The sequence below is a fragment of the Dermatophagoides pteronyssinus genome, unplaced genomic scaffold (assembly GCF_027571235.1).
Source record: "Dermatophagoides pteronyssinus isolate colony J.1.1.1.1 unplaced genomic scaffold, Derpt_VIB-CSIC_2022.12 sq0003, whole genome shotgun sequence".
In the NCBI taxonomy this organism is placed as follows: domain Eukaryota; kingdom Metazoa; phylum Arthropoda; class Arachnida; order Sarcoptiformes; family Pyroglyphidae; genus Dermatophagoides; species Dermatophagoides pteronyssinus.
Genome location: NW_027461527.1, coordinates 1205162 through 1233155, shown reverse-complemented (window position 1 = coordinate 1233155; position 27994 = coordinate 1205162). Strand labels below are relative to the sequence as shown.

General features: G+C 27.0%; 6 protein-coding genes and 1 long non-coding RNA gene across 8 annotated transcripts; 2 read left to right on the top strand and 5 right to left on the bottom strand.

Annotated features, from left to right (window-relative positions):
- Positions 1-33: 33 nt before the first annotated feature.
- LOC113798000 (uncharacterized) lies at positions 34-1383 on the bottom strand. Its single transcript, XM_027348475.2, has 2 exons — positions 1203-1383; positions 34-1139 (listed from the first exon to the last, which is right to left on the bottom strand). The coding sequence occupies exons 1-2, from the start codon at positions 1221-1223 to the stop codon at positions 414-416; spliced, it is 747 nt and encodes a 248-aa protein (XP_027204276.2). The 5' UTR covers positions 1224-1383; the 3' UTR covers positions 34-413.
- A 4395-nt stretch (positions 1384-5778) lies between these two features.
- Positions 5779-11127, bottom strand: LOC113797906 (uncharacterized). Its single transcript, XM_027348369.2, is given in 5 exon segments — positions 5779-7170; positions 8880-9744; positions 9746-10028; positions 10095-10490; positions 10551-11127. Coding segments are annotated over 5 exon segments (1995 nt in total). The 5' UTR covers positions 11001-11127; the 3' UTR covers positions 5779-7169.
- A 55-nt stretch (positions 11128-11182) lies between these two features.
- On the top strand, positions 11183-11973 carry LOC142646337 (uncharacterized). Its single transcript, XR_012847290.1, has 3 exons — positions 11183-11655; positions 11706-11802; positions 11875-11973. It is a non-coding gene; the product is annotated as an uncharacterized LOC142646337 (long non-coding RNA).
- Positions 11974-12109: 136 nt separating this feature from the next.
- Positions 12110-12640, bottom strand: LOC113797810 (uncharacterized). Its single transcript, XM_027348254.2, has one exon. It carries the CDS (start codon positions 12638-12640, stop codon positions 12167-12169), a length of 474 nt encoding a protein of 157 aa, XP_027204055.2. The 3' UTR covers positions 12110-12166.
- Positions 12641-17771: 5131 nt separating this feature from the next.
- On the top strand, positions 17772-23611 carry LOC113797897 (uncharacterized). 2 transcript variants are annotated; one of them, XM_075824951.1, is made up of 3 exons: positions 17772-18549; positions 19973-20102; positions 20164-23611. In XM_075824951.1, exons 2-3 carry the CDS (start codon positions 20076-20078, stop codon positions 22387-22389), a joined length of 2253 nt encoding a protein of 750 aa, XP_075681066.1. In that variant the 5' UTR covers positions 17772-18549; positions 19973-20075; the 3' UTR covers positions 22390-23611. The 2 variants fall into 2 exon arrangements, with proteins under 2 accessions (XP_075681066.1, XP_075681064.1); XM_075824949.1 differs by lacking the exon at positions 17772-18549 and adding an exon at positions 19236-19417.
- LOC113797983 (enolase-phosphatase E1-like) lies at positions 22361-23470 on the bottom strand. The gene has a single exon (XM_027348457.2). It carries the CDS (start codon positions 23468-23470, stop codon positions 22517-22519), a length of 954 nt encoding a protein of 317 aa, XP_027204258.1. The 3' UTR covers positions 22361-22516.
- On the bottom strand, positions 23540-27660 carry LOC113797891 (nose resistant to fluoxetine protein 6-like). The gene is made up of 8 exons (XM_027348352.2): positions 27405-27660; positions 26933-27337; positions 25945-26044; positions 25284-25673; positions 24939-25203; positions 24290-24809; positions 24083-24225; positions 23540-24012 (listed from the first exon to the last, which is right to left on the bottom strand). The coding sequence occupies exons 1-8, from the start codon at positions 27517-27519 to the stop codon at positions 23758-23760; spliced, it is 2193 nt and encodes a 730-aa protein (XP_027204153.2). The 5' UTR covers positions 27520-27660; the 3' UTR covers positions 23540-23757.
- Between the last annotated feature and the right edge of the window lie 334 nt (positions 27661-27994).

Below are 27994 nucleotides of genomic sequence, written 5' to 3'. Positions count from 1 at the left end.
GCTATAACATTGCTCACTTACGCGAATTAATAAAAAAAACTTGTTGATGAAATTTTAATTACGATATGATCATATCATAGTTAATCTTTATGATTGGAAAAAAATCGGAAATTATCGTGTACTTTACACTCAACAACAACAACAAAAAATGTGTCGCATGTAATCACTATTTTTTAAAAATAACAACATTTCCATTCAATTAATGATCAAACAACATTATTTAACCTAACCCTAAAAAACAAATGATATCATGATAAAAATAAATTAATAGATTTAAATTATTCAATTATAAATTCAAATTAAAATGTATCAAAAATTATTCGTATATAATAAATATAAACAACAATAACATCAACAGGTGTTTGTATGATATTTTTCAATTACTAATAATCCTGTTCGATTAATTATTATTATTAATAACCGGATTTACTGGCTGATGATCCAAATGAATTGCTACCATATGCACCGCTACCACCACCATAAGATCCACGACCTGTTCCGACACGTCCTGTTGAACTACTTCCAACATTACTGCTACCTGTTGTACCAGTAGTATCAGTTGTACGTCCACGACCACGTGCAACAATTGTTTTAACTTCTTCTTCAACTGGACGAATTTCCTGTACAACACGTCTGAATGGTGTAATAATTTCACGAACTTCTTGTATAATTGGTTTCGTTACAGAATGTCGTAATAATTGTGGTTCATCTTCAGATTCTGTTTCTTGTATTTCACCCGCTTCCGAACCTTCATGTGATTGATGTACTTGTATTCGTGATGATGCAGATTTAAAATTTAGTATTAATGGCAAATGACCGGCATCGACATCAATAACTTGTGGTACAACATCATCTTGTGGTAGATCAATATCAACATATTCAATCACATGTCTTGAACGAACAGCCGCTTGTATTGGTCCTGAAGCGGCAGCTGAAGTAGCTGAAACACCACCACTTGTACTACCAAATCCATATGATGATCCAAAACTACCACCCAATCCTAATGTTGATCCGCCACCGTAACCCCCGGAACGACTTCCACTTGAGCTTGAATATCCTTTAGTACCTCCACCATATCCACCGCTACCAGCATAACCAGTTACCTGACTAACAAACAATGTTGTACACAATATTGTAATCTGAAAATAAATGGAAAACAATAAATCAAATTAAAATTCACTTTTACAAAACCAACAACAAACTTTGCCAAGCATATTGAGCATGTGATAATAAAACCAATAAAATTATCGGATAATGAAAATGAAGCTAGTGATTTTTTTCGCTTTGTTGCTTCTTGTTAAGTTTGAAAACAAAAACAAAATAAAAACAAATTTTTTTGATCTGAACACTGGAACAAGTTCTCGAGAATCTGATGAAGCTAAGTCCAACATTGTAGGCTTTTTATACGTTTTTGTCATTTTTGTTTTCAATTTCAAATTTTTTCTTTTCTCGCTAATCATATTCTCAAAAAATTCATTTCAAAATTGAAAACAAAGAACAAAAAAAAGGTGAACAACTTTAATTGTCACCGAAATTAAATTGTGATTCATTTTCATTATCAAAATGGCTTAAAACAAATGACAATGCTTCAATTTTGAATCAACATCATATAGCTTGTGGTTGAAAATTGTTAAATTTTCTCATCTATTTTTTATGAAATTAATCTCCTCCTTTATGATAATTATGATGATGATGATGAACATTGATGGTCATCATAATAATCAAATGTAATCGGTCTTGTTGGGCCGAATCATTTCAATTTTTTTTCAAAATCTTCTCTTCAATTTGATAATATAATTCAAAATTCAAAAAAAAATTCTTGCCAATTTATTCGGACCTTATATACAATATTTAACGTTGAAAAGATTGTCATCATTACTTGATGATGATGATGATTATGAAATTATATTTCATTTTTTTCCATTATGATGATGAAGATGTTGTTGTCGTCGATCGAAAACAAAGAAGAGAGAAAAAAAATGTCATCTTTTGTTTCAGTGTCATCATCATTATATGAATTGATATCAAATTTTTTTTTACCTTTTTTCGTTGTCACCTTGCCATTGTCCTCAATGTTTCTCGTTGTCATTTTTGTTATGTAATTTAGAAATCCAAACATCAGAAAAAAAATGATGATAAAGATAACAACAATTAAAGTATCCAAAGGGGAAAAAATTCCAATTAAAATCAATTTGTAAATATAAACAACATCAATGCCGCATCATTATCATCGTGATGATAATAATGATGATATACAGAGAGACCTTGGGTGTGTGTGTGTGTATGATGTACACAAGTTTATCCGACCTTGCTCTTGGATGTTTTTTTTGTTGTAGTTGTAGTTGTTCACATGATGATTAATTTTAATTTTCAACAGAAAGAAAAAAAACAAATTCGATTCTCAATAGAATAGATGCGAATTTTGATGTCAATTTTTGATATATTTTTATAGTTCGTCTAACATAAAATGTACCAAAAAAAGATTTCTGAAATAAATCTGATTTTGTTTCCATTTCAAGGTAAATCCAATTACATATCTTTTCTCACAAAACATAAAAAACACTTGTTGTTCGCTCATTACAGGTGCACATTATAATCTATTTAATAGACAGTTTTCTTTGTTTGTTTCACACTTTTAACGAAACACACACACTGGCATTAGATCCAATTTAAAATTGATGATGGATATTTTAACTATGAATGAATTGTATCAATGTTTATTATCACTATTACTACTGCACTACTTTTTTTTTGAAAATAATTTGCACTATGCTATGATTGATCAATGATATCAAACTGTGGTGTGTGTCTTTGGAATCTTTTCCCTTTTGTTTTTTTGTTTTTTAAATCTTCAGATTCGTCAATGTCATTGTTTTTTGTGTCTGAGTGTTTAGAAAAATGAAAAATGTTGTTAGGATGGATCAAAAATGGATGGATAAAATAAATTGCAGCATCATCTCAACAATCATGATGATGATAATGATCTAAATGATGATACCGACAATGATGTTGTAATAATGTTTTTTTTCTTTTTCTTTCTTAAACTATTTAGGACAATTATTCATAAAGCTTATCGACAATTGAAGATTCATTTGTTTATCTATGATATTTTTAAGTTTTGATTTTTTTTAAAAATTATCGATGATTATTGATTATAAATAAAAAACAGTTATTTTTTGTGATTTTGAAAATTGTAAAATTTATTTATTTATTTATTTTAATTCAGTAATTTTTCTTTAATATAGTTGAATATTTCATGATATAATCATTATTAACATTTTGGTTATTATTATTATTTTTATCAATTTTTGTTTCATCTATTGTTTTCAATTTATCTAATTTTGCTTTTTGTTGTTTTCGTAATTTTCGTTGTATTTGATGATAATCGGAAACGGATTTAATAAATTTAAATTTTGTAATTAATTTATGATAAAAAAGACTACCTTCACTATGTTCTTCAGTTAATTTGGAATTTTGTAAATCTTTGTTCAATGTAAGGCTTTTTGTTTTATCAAAAGTAACTTTCGATAATCGTTGTTGTTCAATTGTTTTTAATTCCACTACAAAATCCTTATCATCATCATTGACATTTGAATACGGTTTTTTCGGTTCAATAACTGTTGATTGTATAACTCTATATTCTAATTTTAGGGGTTGTGGTGGTGGTGGTGGTGATACTGGTGCTGGTGCTGGGGCCGGTGGTGACGGAGGCGGTGAGGATTGTTGATTGATTGATTGTTTTCGCTTTGCTCTATTCGATTTTGATAATGATTTTATTGTTTTCCCTGATAATGATGATGTTGATGTCACTGGTGTTGATGATGATGATGGCATTGGTGTTGATGATGATGATGTCATTGGTGATGATGATGATAATCCTGTTTTTAGTGACATTGAAGAACGTCGTATTAAACTAGGTGTTGAAGAATTTCGTTTATCTTGTTTTACCGACGGTAATGATTTTAATTTAGACTTTATTGGATAATCAGAATTTTTACTTATGCTTATATCTGTTGTATCAATAATTTCATGTTCAATTTTTGGTGATAAAGATTTCCGTATCTTTTTCTTTTTTACCGGTGGTGATGATTTTTTACCTTTTTTTGTTCTTGTTTGATTATTTTTATTACGACGTTTTGACCAAAAACATAAAATGGTTATAATTAGTAATATAATTATAAATATTATAATTATTAATAAAGGAAACAATAATGATTCGAATGATGTTGATGGTGATATTGAATATACATGATGATGATCAATATTATGCGAAGATGATAATGATGCATCAATTAACATTATCAACAGTCGTACTTATAAAAAAATAAAAATAAATAAAAAATCGATGATTTGATAACGATCTTGGAAAATGGTTAATGATAGTTGTGTTGTTGTCGCTGATAAACACGATTACAAAATCGTAATATAAAATTTTAAAAAATGTTTTTTCCTGTTCAACCATCAATAAACAAACAAAAACAGAAAAAAAGGATCGATCAATCGATCGATTGAACAACTAAATGTTAACGGACAACCTTGCCCAATTGAAATATTTTTCGTATTTGAATTTCCTTTACGGCGATTGTTGTCGAAACTTGTTATTTTTTTCGACATTTCGAATTTTTTCGTAATTTTTTTGTTAATAAAAAAAAGCAAAATCAATTCGATTGAATGGATCGATCGATTGATTGTAGTAATGATGTTGATGATCTAAATATAATCGAATAATTTAATTCATAAAAAAAATTTCATTCAATTAAATTTTGTTTTTTTTCGACAAAAATGGAAAAATAAAACCGTTTATTTTTGGACCAAATTATAAATTACATTTTGATAGTTGGAAAAAAATGAAATAAAATTTTAAATCATTTTGCCAAAAACCAAACCAAGGACTAGATTACATCATCTAATCGATTATTTGATTTCTGTCGTCGATTAAGAAACAAATTATAAAATTTGTTGAAAAAATTTTGACATATTTGTCCTCCTACACAAAAAACATGGAATCTATTTGAAACTACAAAAAAAAATCGAACCAAAGTAATTGATCCAACGATTAATTAAACGACAAACAATAGATCTATGGTAGTTCTCATCAAAAAAAAATTGATCGATTAATGATCACGATGTTCAAAATGACAAATTAATAGATTCATACAGAAGCAGAAATGAACATGATGAAAAAAAGGCCATAATCAATGATTCGTAAAGAAAATCAAAACAAACATAATCCATCGAACATTATCAATTGATAATGATTTTGATGGATCAATCAAAATATTAAAAAAAAACAAAGAGGAGCTGATGATGAGAACATCTGCAGTAATAATAATTACGTAAGTATCGAACCATCGATAAGCTTAATCAAATGAAAATGTACTTCAAATTAATCTATTTTGTTCGAATCAAAGGAGTGATCATCATGGATCATTGAAAAAAAAATGTACGATTTGAACTTTAGATTATTCTCTCTGTGTATAATTTGTGGTGATTTTTTGTTTGTTTGTTCGTTATTTTGACTTTTCTTGGAATTCGATTGATTGATTTTTTGTTTCATTTGATGATTTCATCCATTGACGTTTCCAAAATTTTGAAGAGGAGAAAAACAAACTAACTAAAAAAAACAACTTCCTTAAGAGATGACAACCCTGTAAATGTTTTCGTTTTTTTTCTTGTTGCACTCACGTTTTATTTATCGTTTGTTTTTTAATGTCGATCCAAATGTGATGTCAAATAATGATAATTAACGCACGCGCTTATGAAAAATAAAATAAAACATTTCCCAAAAAAAATCATTGGTTTTATTGCAAATCAATTTTAATTACATCATTCAATTTCGATTATAAAGAATATTTCAGATAAAAAACAAGATAATTTATGAAATTCAAGACGTTAAATATGAAAGACGGAAAAGAACAAGAACAAAAAAAAAACACATAATTTTGTTTTTTTATTGAAGTAGTGATGGTTGACAAATAAAAAAAAATTATCTAATGAAAAAAATTCTGAAAAAAAAATGATTTGCATTCGTAAATCCAGGTGTATATAATACGTAATGAACCAATTAACAGCAGCAGAAGCAGCAGCAAAATCGGAGGCGTTGTTATTATGAGAGGATGATGAATGAAAAATTTTATGCTTGATTTTTTTTTCGAAAAATAAAATCACCACCCAAAACAAAATGGATCAGTTTTTTGTTCATATCTGAAACACATACAAAAAAAATTGGATCAAAAACAAAATTATTTTCTCGTTTGGTACACATAGATAAATCTGAAATGGAAAAAAATTTGTTTAAAAAAAACATTAACAAAAAAAAATGGATAGAAAAGAAAAAAAAACAAACTAAACATTGACAATTGTAAATTGAAAAAAAAACAAACAAACAAAAAAAAAATGATCCAAAATTGAAAAATTTCAATGATGAAGATGATGAAATAGGTATTATTTCTAAAAAAAATGTAATTATTTTTTTTTAAAAAATGAATAATTATAAATATATTTGTATCAATTGTATTTGGTTTATCGTTCACAATTATGTGTATGTGTGTGCGTTTTCTTTTATATTTACAACATTTGATAAATATCGCATTTTTCATTATTTATATTTTTTTTAAAAAAAATCATTCATTTTTTCCATGTTCATTCATATAAAGACGATGTTGAATGATGATGATGAAATATTGAAATCATGTTTAACAATCAGATATTTATCATAATTTGAAACAATGTATTTTTTTATATATAAAGGAAAGAATAAAAATAAAACAATAAAAATAAATATATCGATCAATTTCAAAATCAATTTTGTGTGTGTGTGTGTGTGTTTGTGTATATGAATAATGTGTCGAAAGTATCTGATACATTGTTATTTCTTGTTTGAATATTAAGGAATATGAAAAAAATTAGGGAATTTTGAAAGCAAAAATGAAATTAATTTAAATTAACTACATTATGAAAAAAAATCCTAATTCTGGTTGCCAATTATCATCAGTTAACATAACGTATAAATGTCATCAAAACAAATTTTCATTGATTTCCTAAATCTATTTATGGGCAATTTTCTTATACATAAGATGTTTGGGTAAGTGTTTATGTGTAGCATCGGATTTCAAAATTAAAAAAAAATGATTGATTGATGGATCGATTTGTTCAAATTTATTGATGTTTCTAAAATGAGAAGGAGAAAAAAGGAAAATGATAAAAAAGATTTTTTTTTATGTTTTGATATGATGGATAATTGTAAATCACACAACACATTGATGGTTGAAAGATGAATGTCGATCAGTGTTTGTGTAAGTGTGGGTGTGTGTGTTTGTTCGTGAGAAAAATCATTTTCAAATCATTAAATTTTAATTATTAAAAAACAAAATAAATAAATCCAAAATCTAAAAATGAAAAAAATAACGATATTGATAGGAAGCAATGGATAAATGATCATCTGCCGATTGTGGTGTCAGTTATTATTCATTCACATAACTGTTATGGAAAATGTTTTTTTTTGTTTTTTGGTTCAAAACATGAAAAAAATTCATCAATCAAATTTTGATGATGAAAAAAAACTGCAAGTTAGTAGTTAAAGGATTTATGAGTATGTTTCATGGTATTATTTGCAACTATTAGTATGAAATCAACAAATTGATAAAAAAAAATTAATTATCATCATCATCAGATGATGATGATGATGGTAAGCGACCGTACGACAATCAACAAGCAAAACATGATGACTTTTAAAACTTATTCAATCATATTCAAAAAAAATTTAAGAGAAAAAAATTTATGCACAAAAAATCAATGACTAGGATCAATTAATCAATCAAAATGGTCATCATTTTAGGTTCGGAATGTTTTTTCAACTATTTTTCTTTTTTCTCAAATAAATAAAATGAAAATGTAAACATAATGAATTCATTTTCTATCAAGAAATGTTTTGAATCACAATTAAATAGATCACATAGAAAAAATTAAATCGGTTGCAGGAGATTTGAAATATTTTGTTTCAAAAAAGATTTATGCATTTACACAAACACTTATCCAATGTATATTGCAAATAGAAAAAAAGATGGGAGAAAAAAAACGGTAAATCTCTTGATCACAATTCATGCAATCATTTTGTTCAATTTTGGAAATTGAAATTTTTGTTTCATTTTTCCTTCTCATTCAACATTCAATCGTAATGGATTGGAAATTATATTAACGTTTTTCTAATATTTGGAAATTTAACAGAAATTAAAAAAAAATCCAAATTAACAAGCAAAGGAAGGCAAAAAAAAATTACTGTTTAGTTTTGATGATCACTATAAAGCAACAGGTAGTAAACAAATAACGAACTGTTCACCACCATCATCACCAAGTCATCAATAAACACACACACACAAAAAAAATCAAATCATCATTATGTATTGAGTTTGAAAAAAAGTTTACCTATGATGATCAATATTAACACATAAAAGATATGTAAGAAACTTTGTTGTACGAAACGAAAAACGGAAGATGAATAAAATTTTAAAGTTATTTTTGGTAAGCCCTGTTGCCGATAGTCATAATTAATTTGAATTTGTGACTATAGATCTATTATTTAGCCTTTAGGAACTTTCAGAAAAAAAGAAATTATTTCGACAACATTATCGATCATCAGGTAGATTGTGATGTATTTAAAATAAATGGATCAAATGATGAAAAAGGTGTTAATTTGTAGCGGGAATTTGTAGAGATAATTTATAGTAGCAAAAAAATAATGAATTTATGAATCGGAACTTTTGGAAAATGAAAAGTATCTGTTAGTTTGTAGTTAAGTTAAACATATATAGTAAAGTTCAATACTGTTCATCAAAGGAATTCGATTTGGAGCATTTTAAAAGAAGAAATTAAAAACGAACCAATTAAGGAATGTTAATGTTGGTAATTTATCCGACATTAATGTCTGTTTTAATTTGGTAGGATCCGTACGAAAACTATCCATAAATTTTTTAGCATCATTTGATTGTATAAATTTTACAATAGCACATTTTGATTCATTATTTTGTTCGATGAATACGATTGATTCGACCATTCCATATGGTCGTGTTATTTTTCTCAATAAACTTTCACGAATATCGACAGCTAAACCAGATATTTGTATTGATGATGAAGGCTTTATAGCCTGTGTTGTCGTCGCGGTAGTTATTTTTTCGGGTGATGACATATTAGCTATTGGAGTAGGCGTTTTTAATGTTGAAACATTTTTGGCAGCCGGTGTAATTTTCGTGACTTGTGGATTAGTAGTTGATTGTTCTAAATTTTTATCATTACAAGATGATGATTGACGTATTATAGGCGTGACATCACCACCGCTACAAACTGTTTGAAAAATCTTCCTTTTTTCCGCCCTTTCTTGAGCAATTTTTTCTCGTAAAATTTTTTGTTCTTCCATTTTTTTCATATATTCTTCATCAATACCAAACGAATCTTTTATCTCTTCAACTTTTTCGGCAATCACAGATTGATTCTGGGTTTGTTGTGTCGGTTTTTTGCCTTTCTTTTTTTTCTTTTTCCTTCGGATCGGTTTTGAACTTCGTTCTATATTTGGTATTTCCTTAGAGCTGATCGTTGATATGATAGGCGTTGAAACATTAAGCTCCGGTTTTGTTGCAAGATTTGTGTTTGGTTTAGCGGAAGTTTCAATATCTGTGGCATTTGACGTTAATGTTTTTAGATTTCGATTTTGTACAAAAGGGGTTTGATTAACACTTTGTTCTTTGATTTTTAATTAAATTTTGGGTTTTGCTATCGATATTCGATTGATTCCTTAATGTATTGAAAAAATTTGTTCTTCTTTGTTGCTGATTATTCAAATTTGATTGATTCAATACAGTAAGATTCCGATTGGGTCTCATTAATGGAGGATCCGGCAACAAAGAATTACCGTGATGAATATTGCCGATTTTCAGTGGATGTATCATGTTGTTGACATTATGATTGAATTGTCGATTAGAATGATCCGTGAAATTATAATGTGAATTTGGAATATTATTTGATATTAAAGGTTGCTATGTGATAAATTTATGAAAAACATTATCAATGTATTTTTTTCATTTTAGATTCAAAAATATTACCTTGAAGTTATTTATTTGATTATTGGGAACCGTGTTAGTTGAAAATCCAACGAATGATTTATTTGGTGTTGATAGTGGATGACCATTGATAAATGGAGGATTTGTTACGAATGGCATTATATTAATAGGTGGTGGATTAAAAGGATTCGGTATGATAGAAGATGAAAAACCATCGAATCTGGGATTCATAAAAGAACTACAATTACCAAGTGACCTTTGAAAAAAATTATTATTATTTGGATTATTGAACAAATCTGCTGTTAATATCGGATCTATCGACATATTGGATATTGTTGAAGGCAGTGACGGTGGTGGAAGTAATGATGGTGATGGCATCATCGATGGGAATCGATAAATAGGTCCAGATTTTTGACCCAATGAAGAATTTGATGATCTCTGAGAGAATGATTTCATTCAATTAGTAATTTGATTGTATGAATATATTGAACTACTTACATGAGCTGGATATTTGAATGCAGCATTTTTATCAAGCTTAAAAAATTCATTCTGTACATTGATCGATTTATTGTTATTTGGAAATCTAGGCCTTTTAAATTGGTTACGGAAATTATTTGTGCTACTATTTCTGTTTGATGTTGATTCAGAATATGGTCGTTTCAAAAGCGGTCGATTTTGGCTAGATTGATTCGGAATTTTCTCATTTTCACCATTTGCCGGCAATGAATTGGATTGATTAGTAATTTCTAAATCTTTATTGAGTGAAGAATTTGTTTCAGATTGTGAATTTTTATTGATTTCATTCGAATCGGATAAATTATTCGATGTGATTACATCGCCTTCAAGTAATCTTGCTTCAGCTTCGGAATCGATTTCAAAATTTAAATCATCATCATCATCATAACCATCATTTATCAGCATTTTTAACACATCTTCCTCGTCATCCATGATGAAAAACAAACAGGAAAAATAAAAAATAAAAACAATTTCACAAGATTCGAATAAAAAAATTGAAAATTTACGAACAACAAAAAAATTCAGCTCAATAAACAAAGAAAAAAATAACGAAACGTTTGTTGTTCATAAAAGACGTTACATTACGTTTTATTTTTACACAGGAAATCGTTTTACTCAAATAATCTGAATATTTTTCAATCTAAAATTATAATAATCTTATTTATTTTCATATATTTAACTTGTCTATCATTCATGTGATCATTTTTTTTCTCTTCACTTCACAAATCCAAATGCAAATCGATTTCGTTATTTTCCCAATTCAAATTTGTCAATAAAATATCAATGAAAAAAATTAATGGAAAAATTAAAATACACCAGAAAAAAATCCTAAAAATCATGTGAACAAGAACAATCGATACATATTTAAATATGAATATGATGATTAGATAATGTCACCATCTTAATGATCCTTTGCAAATAAAATTGAAGTTCTTTTTTTTTGGTCTAGGTTTTTTTTGTGGAAAATGCTATAAATGGCTACAATTCTTTACGGTCTAATTGATTATAGTTATTTAAATAATGACCTAAAACATGAATAAAGTGAAAACAACAAGAACTGATATAATGAACAAAAAATTAACGATTGGTAAATACCGCCATTGGCATCATTCATTTTGAAGATTTTTTTTGTCGTAGATTTGGTTGACACCACCCAAACGATTCTTTAGATTTACCCTGTAATTTTTTGATTTTGGTTTTTCATCCGATCTGTAAACAATCAATCGTTATATTTGTAAGAAGATTTCTTTTTTTGTTTTATTTCGATTATTATCATGATTATTTCTGTTTGTTTTCATTCGGACAGATATCGACGGTGAAATTATAGGAATGAGCACCATTATCATCGAAATTCAATTTAAAATAAATGTTTTTTCATTTATTTAAACGATTGGGAAACTATAAATTAACGATATTATCATTTGATATTACAATTATTATTTGTCATTAAGTTATTTCAGTGTATTTTAAAATCGAATCTTCTTCTATTTTCATCAGTATTTATGTTTGGAGTTTTTTTTGCCATCAAACCATAATAATCATCGGTTCCAAATAATGAAAGATCATCATTACAATTCGATTTTTTTTCATTTCAACACTTAACTAAGATTTAAACAGAATTTTTTATAGAACATGATTATTAGAACAATGTTCAATAACAATAATTCAACATATTTATATTTAGTTATTTCAAAAATACGGCTACAGGTAAAACCAAAATGATTATCAGCCATTGTTTGTATGAATAGGTTTTGACTAATTAGATCATGTATCATATTCCTATTATTATAATAAATTCTACGTCTATCACGAAACAATATTTTTCGTTGTGTACGAGCTTGCCATTCAATTATTAAACGTATAAATTGTTGATGAATTGTTGATAAACTTGCCAAACGTGAATAAATACCGGTTGTTGCTAAAAACATTGTCATCATTGCCATTAAAGGTTCATAAATAAACCATTCTTTTTGTTCTTGTTCTTTTGTTATCAAACAAAAAAATATGATTGAAAGTTTTGATTCCATTTCCAAAGTCATCAACATTGATCGTATTGTATGATTTAATTTCATAGTTTTATCAAAAAATATTACATAATTTTTTTTAAACAGTGGCCAATATATTCGTTGATTTATGCATATATTTTTATCTGAAAATATTTTCATCGAATCTTTCATCATCTCTATGTTGTGTAAGATAAAAAATTCAATGAAAATTAACAACCATTTTACGAAGATAGTCAATTGTCCAATTAGATAAATAAAACGCCATACACAAAGTATTATCAACGGTATTGTTGTAATTATATGAAATAGATTGATTTGTCCATTAGGATATAGATTGAAAATCATATCCAAACTCATTATTATCGCCATCCACATTGCTGCTATTAAAGATCCAATTCGAATCGTTTTTGTTAAAATATCAGCAATAAAAATTAATTTCTGTAAAAAAATTTGCGATTTTGAATTTATAATATCATCGTCAATATCTTTATATTCGATGAATAAATCATTTACTTGAAAATCATATGTTATAACATCATGAAATATTTGAAACCAGGCTATTTCAAGTAATGAATAGCAGATAATTCCATAACTTAATACAGTACCAACATCATAATTGTATAATCTTAGCATATAATCTACGTTTACCGGATAAGTAATTATTGAAAATCGTCTGATACAAGTTAGATATATAATAGTTGTCCAACATAATGATGTGAACAAAATTGTTCTTGAATATGTATGAAAATTCCATCGTATTTTGCGTTTTTGATAATCATCCAATGTAAATTCCAAACGAATGACAAAATATTTCATTGATTCGAAAAATTCTTTTGTCAATTTTCGAATGACATTCTTTTTCAATGATTGTTGATATTCGTTAAATTTCTTTATGAAATTCGTTTTCATCATTGTTTGACATTTACGTTGAATCGCATTCATGATAAAACTGAATTGAAATTTCTTTTTTTATGGCAAAAATTTCTCGTTGATCATTCAGTATTCATTAATGATAATAAAATAAATATAATTTTTTTTTGTACATTTCATCTGTTTTTTGGTTCATTCAAAGAATCAAATTGAAAAAGAACAACCTAATAACCAAATTTTTTTGATTAAAATCAAAACATTTGCAGATATTCTGATTTCATTTTTTCAATCAATGATTGGCTTTCTGTTTGCATAGATTGTTTGCAAATTGCAAAATGTTTTCCCTACAGTTTGTTTCCTGGATGAATCAATAATAGGAAAAAAAGGACTATGAATTTTATTTTCAAAGTCAAGTTAATTTTAGAATTTTAATGAACAAAAAATTCTATTAAAATCAAGTTTTTTTTCAACGAAAATTAGAAATTTTGTATACAATTACCATATAGAAACATTGTTATCATTTAGTTATTCATGGGCGCAGATATAGTCAAAAACTCCATTACAAAAAATCAAAAATGAAAAAAATATTCTTTCGTCAAAAATCAAATGTTATGTGAGAAAATTTCAAATTTTCTCATACATGAAAACGCTTAATATAACGCCCAAAAAATCAATCCCCGATTTCTCTATTGACAAACAAAAAAGATTAATTAAATAATAAATTAACGGTTACAATCAATCAATCAATCAATCAATCATGTGATCATTAGATCAAATTTATTTGATTTTTTAGCAATTGCCAAAAAAAAACAATCATTATATTCAAATTTTTATTTCATAATAATAATATGATTGTATTTGATCACATTGATTCTTTTTTTCTCGCAAATTATGATGTGTATATGATTTGAAATAATCATTTTGATCCAATAATAATAATCAATAGTTATTTGTTCTTGTTTGTTTTTTGATCGGATTGAAATTGAACAATTTTCGATCATTTTATTTCATTATATTCATATTTTGGAAACAATCAAATTTCGATTTGATCCAATTTTTTTTCTTATTATTCCGCTATCCTAAAATTGCCATTTACATTGTAAAATCCATAGATTCATATTTAAGATCATTGAGAAAAATATGACTTTTTATTAGTTTGCCTCCCCCTCCAATGTGATTGATTGATCGATCGATTTTTTTTGTTTCACTGAAAACAGGCGTATCCGATTTGTTGTTGTGTAATCTATTAGTCATTGTTAATTCATTAATTAGTATTAATGATAATTATTTTTGATGAATAATTAAAATTAGATATTAATTAATGGAATCAAAAAAAAAAATAATAAAACAATCTTGGAAAATTTTTTTCAGGAAAAAAAAATTTGCTGAAAATTGTCCGGTAATTTTTTACTTTTTATATTCAAGTTTTTGAATAACAATCTTCTTTTTTTCCAGGCAAATTTACCTTGATTTCTAATTACTGAAAAAAATATCCCAAAAGGATAATCACCTTAGCATTTTTGACTCTCTTTTTTTCAACAGATTCTATGATGAAATAAGTTTTTTCTTGATCATCGTATTAATAAGAATTAAATCATTATATTTTCTCATTCAAACAACATTCATTAATGTTGATGATGATAATGATAAAATAAATGAACGTAAAAATTCATTCGAGCATAAATCGATTAACCACAAAGAAAAAAGATTGTTTTTATTTCTTGCTAGAACAAAACAAAACAAAAACAAAAAAGAGAGAGAGAGAGATCAAAAACAACCTCAATCACCAATCATTCGAAACCGATTTGATCAGATTCATTTGTGTCAATTTGATCGATTTATTCATAATATAATTTTGATCTGTATGACGATTGGAAAAAATCGAATCCGATTGTTACATTTGTTGATTTTTTAAACAATAATTTTGCTGATTATGAAAATAATAGACATTTTTTTTGTAACGAAAAACAAAAACTTTTTTTCCAAAAAAAAGAATATACAAAAAAAAACAATGGAAAATTATTTTAAAAATGAAAAAAGAATATGTTAATTTAATAGACAGTGTATATAAACAGAATGAATGAATGAATATTTTTTTTTTCAAAGAAAGTGTATCTTTAGATTCATTATTTTCAATATGATAATTATGCATTTAACCTTTACACTTTTTTTTTGTTTCATTTATCGTTGAGAAACAAACAAACATTTTGTTTGCATTTTGATTTCATTTCATTTTTTTTTTGCCACATGATTCTCACTTGATCGACTGAAAAAATGTAATTGTGAAACCCGTTAATAATAATGATGATGATTATGATGATGATGAATACAATTGATCTATTGATCGATATTCGATTGAATTGGAAATTTTTTTTTTTTTTTTTTCATTCGATAATAAATGTGTGAATCGTATTGATTAGATTGTGGTTCATTGTTTTTTTTATTGTTATTGTTAATTTATGAAAGTGTTGATAATATCATCATCATCATCATCATTATTATCAACACGATTGAATAGTTTGGCCAAAATGAATTAAAATATCAATAAAATCATCAATGATTTCCATTATTTTCGATAATGACAATAATAATAATGATGATGATGATGCCGTTATTGTTGTTATTGCCAAAAATGATTTATGATAATTTTACTTTTCGTATTCCAAATTTATCCAATTAAACACTTTTTGTTTTGTTTTTGTTTTTCTAATGAATTCTTTGTATTTTCTTCATCATCATTTCATAATTCAAAAATAATACTGATATTGTTCTCAGGGTCTTGAACGAAATTTTTCATATATATTTTTTTTTCATTCGAAGAAAAATTCATTCAAATGGAACAAAACCTGAACCTGAATGAAAACGAAATGTGGACACCGAAACACACACACACACACACGCATAATTCACATTTATATAAATACTTTACACACATAATAGATTTTTGTTGTTGTTGTTGTTATTGTTCCATTTGTTTTTCATTCATTATTAGCTAAATGATTATTATCAAGACCTTTTATCCAATATTTAATATTTCTTTCTTTCTTTCGTTACCTTCATTTAATATTAATTATAATAATTTTTTTTGAATTCAAAAATTTTAAAAATAAATGTTGATTACGTTGGTGGTGGTGATGGTGGTGTTTGGTACGTGTTTTTGTTGATTATCATTTTAGTTTCGTATATGACAATACTTTTTTTCTTGATCCAATTTATTTTAACAAAGTTATTACGAAATATATAGTGGTGGTGGTCACTCATTATCAGTCGTTTACTTAATTTTTGTTTTTTTTTCGTCATTCAAAATCGTAATCGCACGTTCTCGTATTTTTTCGGTCCATTTAATAGCTATTTAGTTTATTATTTTGTTGTTTCCTTCTTTATCTTGATTATTATTATGTGACGACAACATACAAACAACAACAACAACAACAACAACAAAATACGAAATGAAATTCCGGACAGATAAGATCCGTTATGGTGGAAAAAAACCAATGCAAAACAATTTCAATTTCAAAAGATCATTCATTCATTCATTCGTTATTTGAAATTCAATGCTGAATAGACTGAATTTTCTTTTTCTTTTTTCGCGCTAAACAAAACTCTTTGTCTCCCAAAAACACATTGCTTTCATATTTTTTTTTTCTTGATGGAAACGTACCGAAAATTCAACAAATCCATTTTTTTCGGCTCCATCATAATCATCATAAATGAAGAAAAGAAAAACAGAAACATTTTTCTCTCATTCACACACACACAAACATACCAAACAATCGAATCACTTATCAATCTTTTTTTGCCGAGGCCAACTTGTTGATTGTATTTCATTTTCGTTTGCCATTCTTCTCAATCATCGGTTTCTTTGGGTTTTTTTTCTTCTTCTTCTTCAATGTATGTAAATGTCATACCAATTGATTCGCTTTCTCTCTTCATTTTCATCACTCTTTCCGTGTAACAGTGAAAACAAAAATTCATTCATTCTCTTTGTTGATCATCAATGTTGTTGTCGGTTTTCTCAAGTTTCAAATTTCGATCCATTTTGTTGTTGTGCGGTTGTTGTTTTTAATATTTTTTCTTCCATATAATATAATGGTATCACTTTTAGATTGGTTATGTTTTTTTTTGAAAAAGTTTTTTTGATTTAATCATTATCATCATTAAAGTTTGCAATTGTCAACATTGTTATACAATCATTCGATTTTTTGTCGAAGATTAATAAGAATTGATCGATTTTCTATAATTTTCTGTAATTTTTATTTTTCTGTATCAAATTTGTTGTTTTTTTTCAAATTTTAAAAAATAAATGTATCAGAGTAGATTTTTAAAAGAAAAAAATTCAACGAAATTTTCAATGATTGATCGATCAATCGATTGATTGTGTTGAAGAATCTATTGTCGATTTCTCAAATAAATAACATTTTTATGTTTTCATTATAAAACACGTTGAACTTGTGAATTTGTTTTTTCCTTTTTGTTATTGTCGTTATCGGTGTTCAAATACAAAATTCCCGAAACAAATCACATATTTTCATTTCAAATAATCCATATTTGCATCACATATACGTGCAAACACATATTAATTTTCATCATCAAAATAAATCTTTTTTTATGCTAAAAAATATCATTTCCGAATTTATGACCTTAACAATGAATATCTCTTAACATTATAATGTTATTTTCATTCAAATTATAATATGGATGATGATCATGGAAATCATCAACATCCCATCATCATCATCATTATGATGGCAAACCAAATATTAATGTTTTCCTCAACATAATAATATTATTTCATTTTATTGTTGTTGTTGTTTTTTTTTTTTGATTTCATCAATGTAATTTCATTATTTATTAAAAGAAGATCCACAAAGTTTGTGTGTGTGTGTGTATTTTAGTGCAAATACTAATGAAATCGTCGACGTTATAAATCAATATCTATTTCACGTGTCTGACATTTAATTTTCGTTGTTTTTTCTTTGTTGTTTTTATTTCCGATCTTGTTCACAAAATACACCCACATTCATTTGCATCATCATTGTGGTTTTCCGAATAAAATAACAACAGCATTTACTGCTGGGAAAAAAAATCTTGCTAATTGAAAAAAAGTAACGTGTTTTTTTCTTCTTCAATCATTTCACTTTCTAACGTTTTAAATTTCAAATAAAAACAAAAAATCATTCCGAAAAAAAGTTCCCGGATGAATTTAACCAGGTTTAATTTTTCTTGTTCCAATCAGATTTCATTCTCTAAAATAAAAATGTTTCGACCAAGTTTTCCTTTCTTGAATAGAAAAATGACTTTATTATAATTATCTGAGTTGTTGTTGTTGTTGTTGTTGTTGTTTCAACAAACACATTTTACAATAATTACAGTTAAATTTTTCTCATTGTTTTCGGTTATTGTTTTTTTTCTTTGAATGTTTTAGAAGAGTGTTACCGGTCAAGCCTGTCTGCTTGCTTGACCGACCGAATTGAACAAAGAACAAAACCAAGCTAATGATTGACTATATAACTAATGAGTTTTCCTTTTCCTTTAAAGGGTTTTTTTTCTGTGATAAAATTTCAAATCAATTTCATTTTTAAACGAAAAATTTTTGCGAAAAAAGAAAAAATTCAAATTTTTTTTTGTACCAGAAATTTTTATCTTTTTTTCTTTCTCAAATTAAATTTTAGACCAAATGTTTTAGTTATTTCCATTTTCGATCGCATTTTTTTCTATGCATGCATAGACAAAAATAAGAACGGAAAAAACCATTCGATAAAACCTGTAACACATTACATGAATTGTCCAATGTCCAAAAGTTGTTGTTGTTTTTATTTATTCAAATCGAATCAATCTCGAATTGATTTTTGTTTCTTTTTCTCTCGTTTCTTTCTATATAGTCAATCAAATAAATCAAATAAACAATCGAATCACACTTGATCAGTTGATTATATATCCACAGCAAATAATAATAATAATAATAATTTGAAGGTGAATACAGGTTGTAATATCCATCATACATATAACGCAACAACAACAACAACAACAAAAATCAAATGAAATTTTACTTTCAAACAAATCTTTCTTTTTTGAATTATGATGTCAATATGCACTTGTCACAATCTACAACAAAAGATTTATTTTTCTAAGAAAAAATCTAGATCAACATTATTATTATTATTATTATTATTAATCCACATAGAAAAGCTTTTTCAAATACAAATTTTGTTTATTTTATCCATATAATTTGCGATAATAAGTATTATATAACCAATGTTACATAACGCACAAGTGTCATTAGATCAAGCACTAATGATAATCAATTAGTAATGAACTTTTTTATCAACAGTAACCGACAAAAAACAAATGAAAAATTGCCACCAAAAACAAACTTATCCAGGTGTAAATTTGATTATGTAAATAAAAATACCGCACACGTTTTTAGTTTTGTGTTTACCATTGATAGTTGAAAAGCTGACTAATTTAATTTTGTTGATTATTTTTTTCTGAAATAACAAATTGGATATTTATTTTCACCGCCTATAGGTTTCTCTCAATCACACAAAAAAAAAAATTTTCCTTGACAAATCAAATTCAATGTCCAATGATGTATCCATTTCATTTTTTTTTGGATCAATCCTGTTTGTGAATGATAATTTTGTTTAAACATTCAAAGGTCTGATACATTTATCATTATTTTTTGAAAATTTATTAATCATTTTGTTTTGTTTTTTCAGTTAAAAATGAAAATTTTATGCAAATTTATTTTGCTGCTATTTGCAGCCATTATTGTATCATCGGAATCAAGATTATCATCATTAATTAACACTACAGAATCTAATCATCCTAATCACAATCATTATTATAATAATCATCGTTTTAAAAATAATGATAATCATTATATAATTGATAATAATAATAATGATAATCTTACATCTTCATTGTATCCGATGTCGATAAATACAACTGATATTTCAACGGATACTAATTCGACAACAACAACAACAACCCCTACAACAACAAATCCTGTGATCAAAGATCTTGATATTGAAGAATCAAAAAATCATAATAAAAAAAATAATAATGTTAATGTTCAAAATCATTATTGGAATGAAACTTTAATTAATAATAATAATAATAATTCTAATTCAAATGAAAAATGGTCATCACCAGATGTTAGTAAACTGTCACCATTTTCATTGCAATCATCATCGTCATCATCATATCCTAAACCGTCATATCATCATAATTATAATAATCATCATCATCAACATCAACAACAACAAAATAATAACAACCAACAATCATCTGATTATTATTCAAATCATTATTGGCCATCCGTACAGGTTATAATCGAAGATAATAATGAAATCCGATTGACCAGTAATAATAATAATAATCATCATCATAGTGAACATAATAATCATCATAATAATGATTATACGAAACTTTCACATGATGATAACTATCAACATTCCAGACATGATGCAACAATGATACCAACTACAGTAAATAATGATGGTTTTGATATTGATGTCAATAATCTGGATCAAAAAAATCAACCACAATTTCATCATCAGCAAAAACATCAAGAACAATCAGAAGAAAATCCTTTTGCTAATTTTTTCAAAAATATTAACCAAGATTTTCTCAATGATTTCAATTCGATCGATTCGAATGATAATCAAAATGATCATTATCAACAACAACAACAACAATCTAGTGGTATTAATATTGATCAATTTCAATACCTGAATGATGATTTGAATAATTCCTTGCAAAATAGTGATGAAAATGAATCGAATAAAAAATTTGTAAAAAGTATTCAACATCCAACAAGATTTTTGGAACCTAAATTAATTAGTCCAAGTAAAATACCCGATGTTTATTTGCCTCAACAAGATTCTTCATCACCTAAACAACAACAACACCAGGAATTAGATAATTATGTTGATTATGATGTTCCTAAAAATGAATTCACTACCGGTGATAAATATCAATCTTATCATTCACCCGAAAAATCATTAATGGTACCAGTTGGTGAACGTGTACATTTTGTTCGTGTTAATGATAAAAATCAGCCACAATCATCTAGTATTGTAAGCAAATTAGATTATAATAAAAATGAACCATATGAACCAAGTGTTATTGAATTACCAAGTAGTCAACCTGTATTGCCAATCGTATTCAATTTCAAAACAAAAGCATCACCGGTTATAGCCAAAACTACACATAAACCATCTCCTCAATCGTCTAGTGTTCAATATTTTGAAACACATGAACCACCACATTATCGTGAACATACCGTACATAAACCGGTCATACAAGATTTTCATGAAATTATCGTACCATATCGTGTATACATACAGGAAATACAACCTGTTAATGAATTTCATCATACAATAGTTTCAACAACTCCTAATGAATCAAAAACTTCATCATCATTACCGATGAATCCGTATAGTTCATCATCATTATCATTATCACAATCATCGGCTTCTACAAAAAATCCAAATCCTTTTCAAAATTTCATTGATCAACATCAGTATAGCCATCAGTATCAACGTCCATATTCTTATCATTCTCATCAACAACAAAAACGTCCACACTATCAATCTTATAATCATTTCAATCAGCTACCAATGAATTACAATCCATTTTTAGCGGCATCACCACCAACTCCTACTATGGAAATGACCAATCATATGACCAAAGTGCCTGTTTATGCACCGATTGAATTTAATCCTATACATCATTCGTCGCATAATCAATGGGGTCATAATGATCATTTGGTTCCAATTTTTGGCAATTCACAACAAATTCCTTCCGTCATTGATTTTTCAACTGCTTCAAATCTATTATCGAATAATATTTATGCAACAACACATCAACTAGGAACAGCAACGCCGAATCATCAAAAATCTACAAACCATATAAACAATTTTAATCATTTCAATTTTTAATTATTTTTTTCATCATAGTTTTTTTTCGAAAATTTTCATATATTAATTATTGTTCTCATAACAATTTACAAGATAAATGGAAATTTTCTATTTTTAAAAAATTTTGTTTTTTGTTTTCATTCAATTGTCAACAACACTGTGGTATTACATATGCATTTGGATCGTTGATGAATTCAATATCAGCCAATGTAGTTACAACGGTCATTCCATTTGTTTCTTTTGGATCATATTTACCTGTATCTGAACCGGAACGATTCACAATAACTGTTCGTATTCCAACCCTTTCAGCTGCACGTGCTTTACGTGGATCATCCGTAATGTATAATAGATTATCCGGTTTTGGTTCTCGTAATGCTGCCAATAAACCTCTAAATTTATTCGGATCAAATTTATAACCACCACTTGAATTCAATCCATTCGCAATGTAACGATTTAAATCACCAGCAGCTGTTGTACGTAAAAATTGTCGCTGTCCTTCTACCGGTCCGGATGCATATGAATAAATCTTGATAAATTCTTCAAATCGCCAATAATGAAATGCATCGATAACATCTGGATAAATGTCGGCTTTTAATTTACCCGTTTCAAATGAATTTGACCATAAATCTGTGCAAAGTTTTTCCATCTGTGTTCGAAGTGCGGGATATTTACTTTCTAACACCCATTGTAAACCATTGATAGTCGTATTGATTATTTCATCGGGTTTATTATCAGCGTTTGGTTCCTCAATATTCGGTATATTCATGCCAGCTTTGCGATCAATCTTTAACTGTTCCCACATTCGTCCGACTATTGTTCGTGTTAATTTATTTTCCCAATTTTGTCGAACATAATCACCGATATTATCTTTTGCAAATTTTTTTAAATGAGTAACAAATGTCCAAGGTGCAATAACACCATAAATATCAACTAAAATATTATTTGGTTTTCGAACTTGTTTAGCATTTGGTCCAAAATTTTGTTTACGACGTTGGCGTTCTTGTCGAACAACACCATCAAAACCAGTAGCTGATTGTTGTGGTTGTGTTGCCTCTTCCGTAGGCAAAGATTTCATTGAATCTTCTTCATCACTTAAATTCATTTGAGAATTTTTTTTATAGAATTATTGATCAAATGTACACATTCATGCATGCTACATGAACTGAACGAATTTAAATCGGTAAAAAAGTTAATTTTAATAAAATTACATAAATAAAATTCTTTTTTTCAAATAAAAAAATGATTCAATTATCGTGTAGCTTTTTTTTTGTTGAATAGAAATTAAATTATAATTTTGCAAAATAATTATCGAGATTGGTTTCCATTCTTGATTTCTTTGTTGACTTGTATATTGTTGTTTATTGGCTACAATGATGATACATTAATTGATTATAATCGACTTGAATAATTACGATCATTTAATGGTTTAAGATCGAATTCACCATGATCACCATGTAGTTTACCATTTTCGAGATCAGTCATTGAAAATCGTTTAACAGCTGTTTGTTGTTCATTATTAACATCTAAATCTTTTTCAATGTTGATTATGATTTTAATCCAATAATAAAATGGACGTTCAATTAATATATAAAATATATAGGCAACGGTAAATGCAATGACAATATCGGATATATCATTCGTCAACTAAAAGAAAACAATCCGAAATAAATATTAATGAATCAAAAACAAATTCGTTGAAACTGGGTTTACTTACGATTTCAACATTAGTCAATGGTGATGTTTGTTTTTTAGTCAGTTGTCTAAAACTTAATATTGTTATATGATTTAGATAGGCACCAAATGCTAATTTTCCAATTGGTCGTATCAATGATATTGTTATTGCTTGATTGAATGCCTCTGTTACAAAAAAAAATGGATTTATAATTCACATTGAAACATTAAAAATAAACATCGAACATACTTGCTCTTCCGGTACTACAGGAATAAATGATCCAACCGAATCCAAAACACCACATAATTTTACTCAACAAAAACCATGAGATAAAACTAAATTGTGAAAAATTTCCTTTTAACGGTTTGAATGAATCATTCCATTGTGAAGAAATTACGGGCAATGCTAACATGCCAATCCATAAGGCAATATTGGCTGCTCGTTTTCCCAGATCAATTTTTGGTTTACAACGAATTAGATAGCCAATAAACAAACCAATAACAAATACAACAATCAATTGATCTGTTGCCGCATAGTAATGGATGAATGATAATTTTGCTTCACTCACTGAAGTAATTGTTGATATTTCATATGGTGTAACGGGTAAATTGTAAACAATTTTCGGCAATATACTAATTATTGTTCCCAGGATGATTAACGTAATGAAAACGATGTAGCCAAAATATTTATGATTTAATGTATATAAAATGAATGGAGCTGTAAGGCTCATATAGAAAATTGCGCTGAATATAATGCTTGGACTTAGACACTGAAAAAAATAAAGTGCAAAAACATAAATAAATTAGTTCAAGTGATTATCATCTATCAATGATTATTATCATAATGTAATTAATCAAAATCTTAAAATATACAATATAGAAATTATAATTATGCATACCACTTTTTCAAATGAAGATTCATAATTATTAATCAATAATAATGTTTTCCATAGATTATTTTGACATGGTTCAACATAAAGTGGTGTAAAATAATGCCAAATTGGTCCATCACCCAACAACGGCATCAAATATATTAACAATATTGGTCCAATTAATTTACGAATTATGCTTAGATATCGATTTAATACAAATTTTACATAATTTATAAACGATGGTTTGATTTGTGATTTTTGTCCACAGATATTGAATGCCAATATGATTGCACTATATTTAATTTTCAATAACAAAAAAAAAAACAGTTTAATAAATTATTAATGAAACAATTTTCTACTAATGATAAATACCTTGCCAACACATATGTACTGACAGCAAATGAACTACCACGAATAAAGAAAAATTTTTTAGCTGTAAAATATTGATCAGTCAAACCGTTCAATGCACGTTTAATATTGATTAATCCATAAAATATTGGTAATACATATGAACGGCCAATGAATTCCATTATAACAAAAAACAATGTAATTGTATCGATTGAACATAAACGTTTTTCATCATCATCAGCAGCCATATCCGAATATCCAAGTAAATATCTTGTATTTGATAATGCCGAAAATGTTAACAAATATGAATTATATTGATTTTTTTTAATTTCATTTTGATCACGAAAATTATGAATATAATATTCAAATCCAGTACAAGCACCGACCAATAGACAAAGACTAACCAAAATGAATCTAAATTCAAGAAAAACAAAAAAAAATTAATATCCAAAAGTTTTTTTGATAAACAATTTGTTTTCACTTTCACCGCAAAGATTCAAGCAAACAAACAAATAATGACAGTTTTATTTTCCCAAATTATTCAATTATTATTTGGAATTCAGAAAAAAAATTGAACATCAAATAATCATTTTGTTCACATGATTTGATCATGGTCAAAATATAATTTGAGGAAAAAAAATTGAATGGTCAAGATCAAATGGGAAAAAATACATATAATACTTACATTGAAAAACGTTGATGATTATTCAATTCAATTTCCTGGCTTTTATATGAACATTCTTCTTCGATTTCGATACGTATTGGATTGTTTATCGGTTGTAAAACTATTCATTTTTTTTGGGATATTGATAAATAATTGATTTTATTGATTTATTTTAATCGAAAAAATGTTTCAGAATTGAATACCAAAAATAAATAATAATGTCTCTCGTAAACAATCAATAATAATCGTATTGGCCATGATCATCATCATCATTCAATGATAACTATATGATTTCCAACAAAAAATCACATATATTTGATGATGATAATTGGTCATTTTTATTGATTCTATCCATATAATTATTTTCCTAGAAACTAACACGTATTCAAATTTTGAATGCATATATCACCGTTTTGGGGAATTTTGAAAATTTGTTTAATCCAACGGTATTGGATCGATGATCGTAAATAGTCGATCCATTTCATGGTCATATGAAATGTTTTGTGTTTGTGCGTGTGTGAATTTTTTTTTGTTCACTTTCTTCCATTATCATCTTTCAGGACAGAATAATTTATGACCTTTATCAGAAAATAATGATGATGATGATGAGGATGATAATGGTCATTTGATTGAACCAAAGTTAAAAATGACCATGTCTTGTTTAGAAAGAAACACACCTGCTAACAAACATTTCAAAACTTTTCTTTTTCTATCAATGTCGAATCTACCTGTCCAAAATACCTAACCATAATATCATTGATGATGATGATGATGATGATTATGGTGACCTTTATTGTCATTGATAATTGGGTTTGCAATAAATAACAATCATTATTTTTTGAACAAAATTTCAATTTTTTCTCAATGACTTGAATGAATGATTCCTATCTGTTCTAACAATTCTATCTCTATTTATTTTCTAAATACTGATGATCTAAAGATCAATGATTTAAAAGTTCAAAGTTCATAAGTTATTCTTTTCAAATATGAATAATGGAACATTGCTTACATTTATTTATGGCACGTTCCAATTCGAATGAGCTACAGGTAGATGGAAAACATAAACCAATTCGTAGATTAGAACCATTAAACATATTGAGCATTTGTAATAGTTTGAATTTATTATTTGAATAATCAAAATCACGATTTATACGAGCATATAAAGATTTTCGACCATTATATGTGAAAAGATCATCAATGCTTCTTAGTTGATAATTTTGGCTAAATTCATCATTTAATGTTGGAAATAATGGACTTAAAAATGGTAAACGAATTTTAGCTAGACAATATTTGCCACGTATATCATTCCATTTAACCATTGGTGATTCAATGTTAATACATTCTTCATATACACCGAACATTGACATTACACCTTCCAGCAGACCGGATGGTAAAAATTCCATTGAATCGATAACTATTTAACAAATAAATAATGTTAATAATTAAAAAAAATTAAATTTCATTTTCGTTTCAGCACATACATTTTAATGGCCATAATCGTCGTTCTTTTAGCTCTAAAAATAGATGATTAAATGATGCTAAACAATATGGTGAAATTTCAAGATCTTCAATAAATTTCAAAAATGTTTCATTCATTTTTGCTTGAAGTTCAGGTCCAAATTGTGCTTGATCACGAATTGATTTTATTCCATTTATAAATTCTTTTAATTGTTCTTGTAGACTAGTACGTACACGTGATAATTGTGTTTTATAATAATTTACAGATTTATTAATCACTTTTACTTGTAATAATTCTTTTGGATCAATTTTCGGTAATCCAGGATTGGATTCAAGTGATGGTGATTCAATATCATTTCGAATTCTTCTATGAATTTCATCATCATCATTTATTGATTGACAATGACTTAGCAATAATGTTGATAAAAGTATTAAAAAAAATTAAAAGAAAATTTTGATTTAATGTTGATGATGAAATTAAAGATGAAAATTTTTTGAGATTCATTTTCGTTTCACAGACGAAATTCTTCAATAATATTATGAATGAGTTGAATCGTGGATGAATTTGGAAGAAGAATAAAATGAATGAAAGAAAAATCACATCGAAAATTTT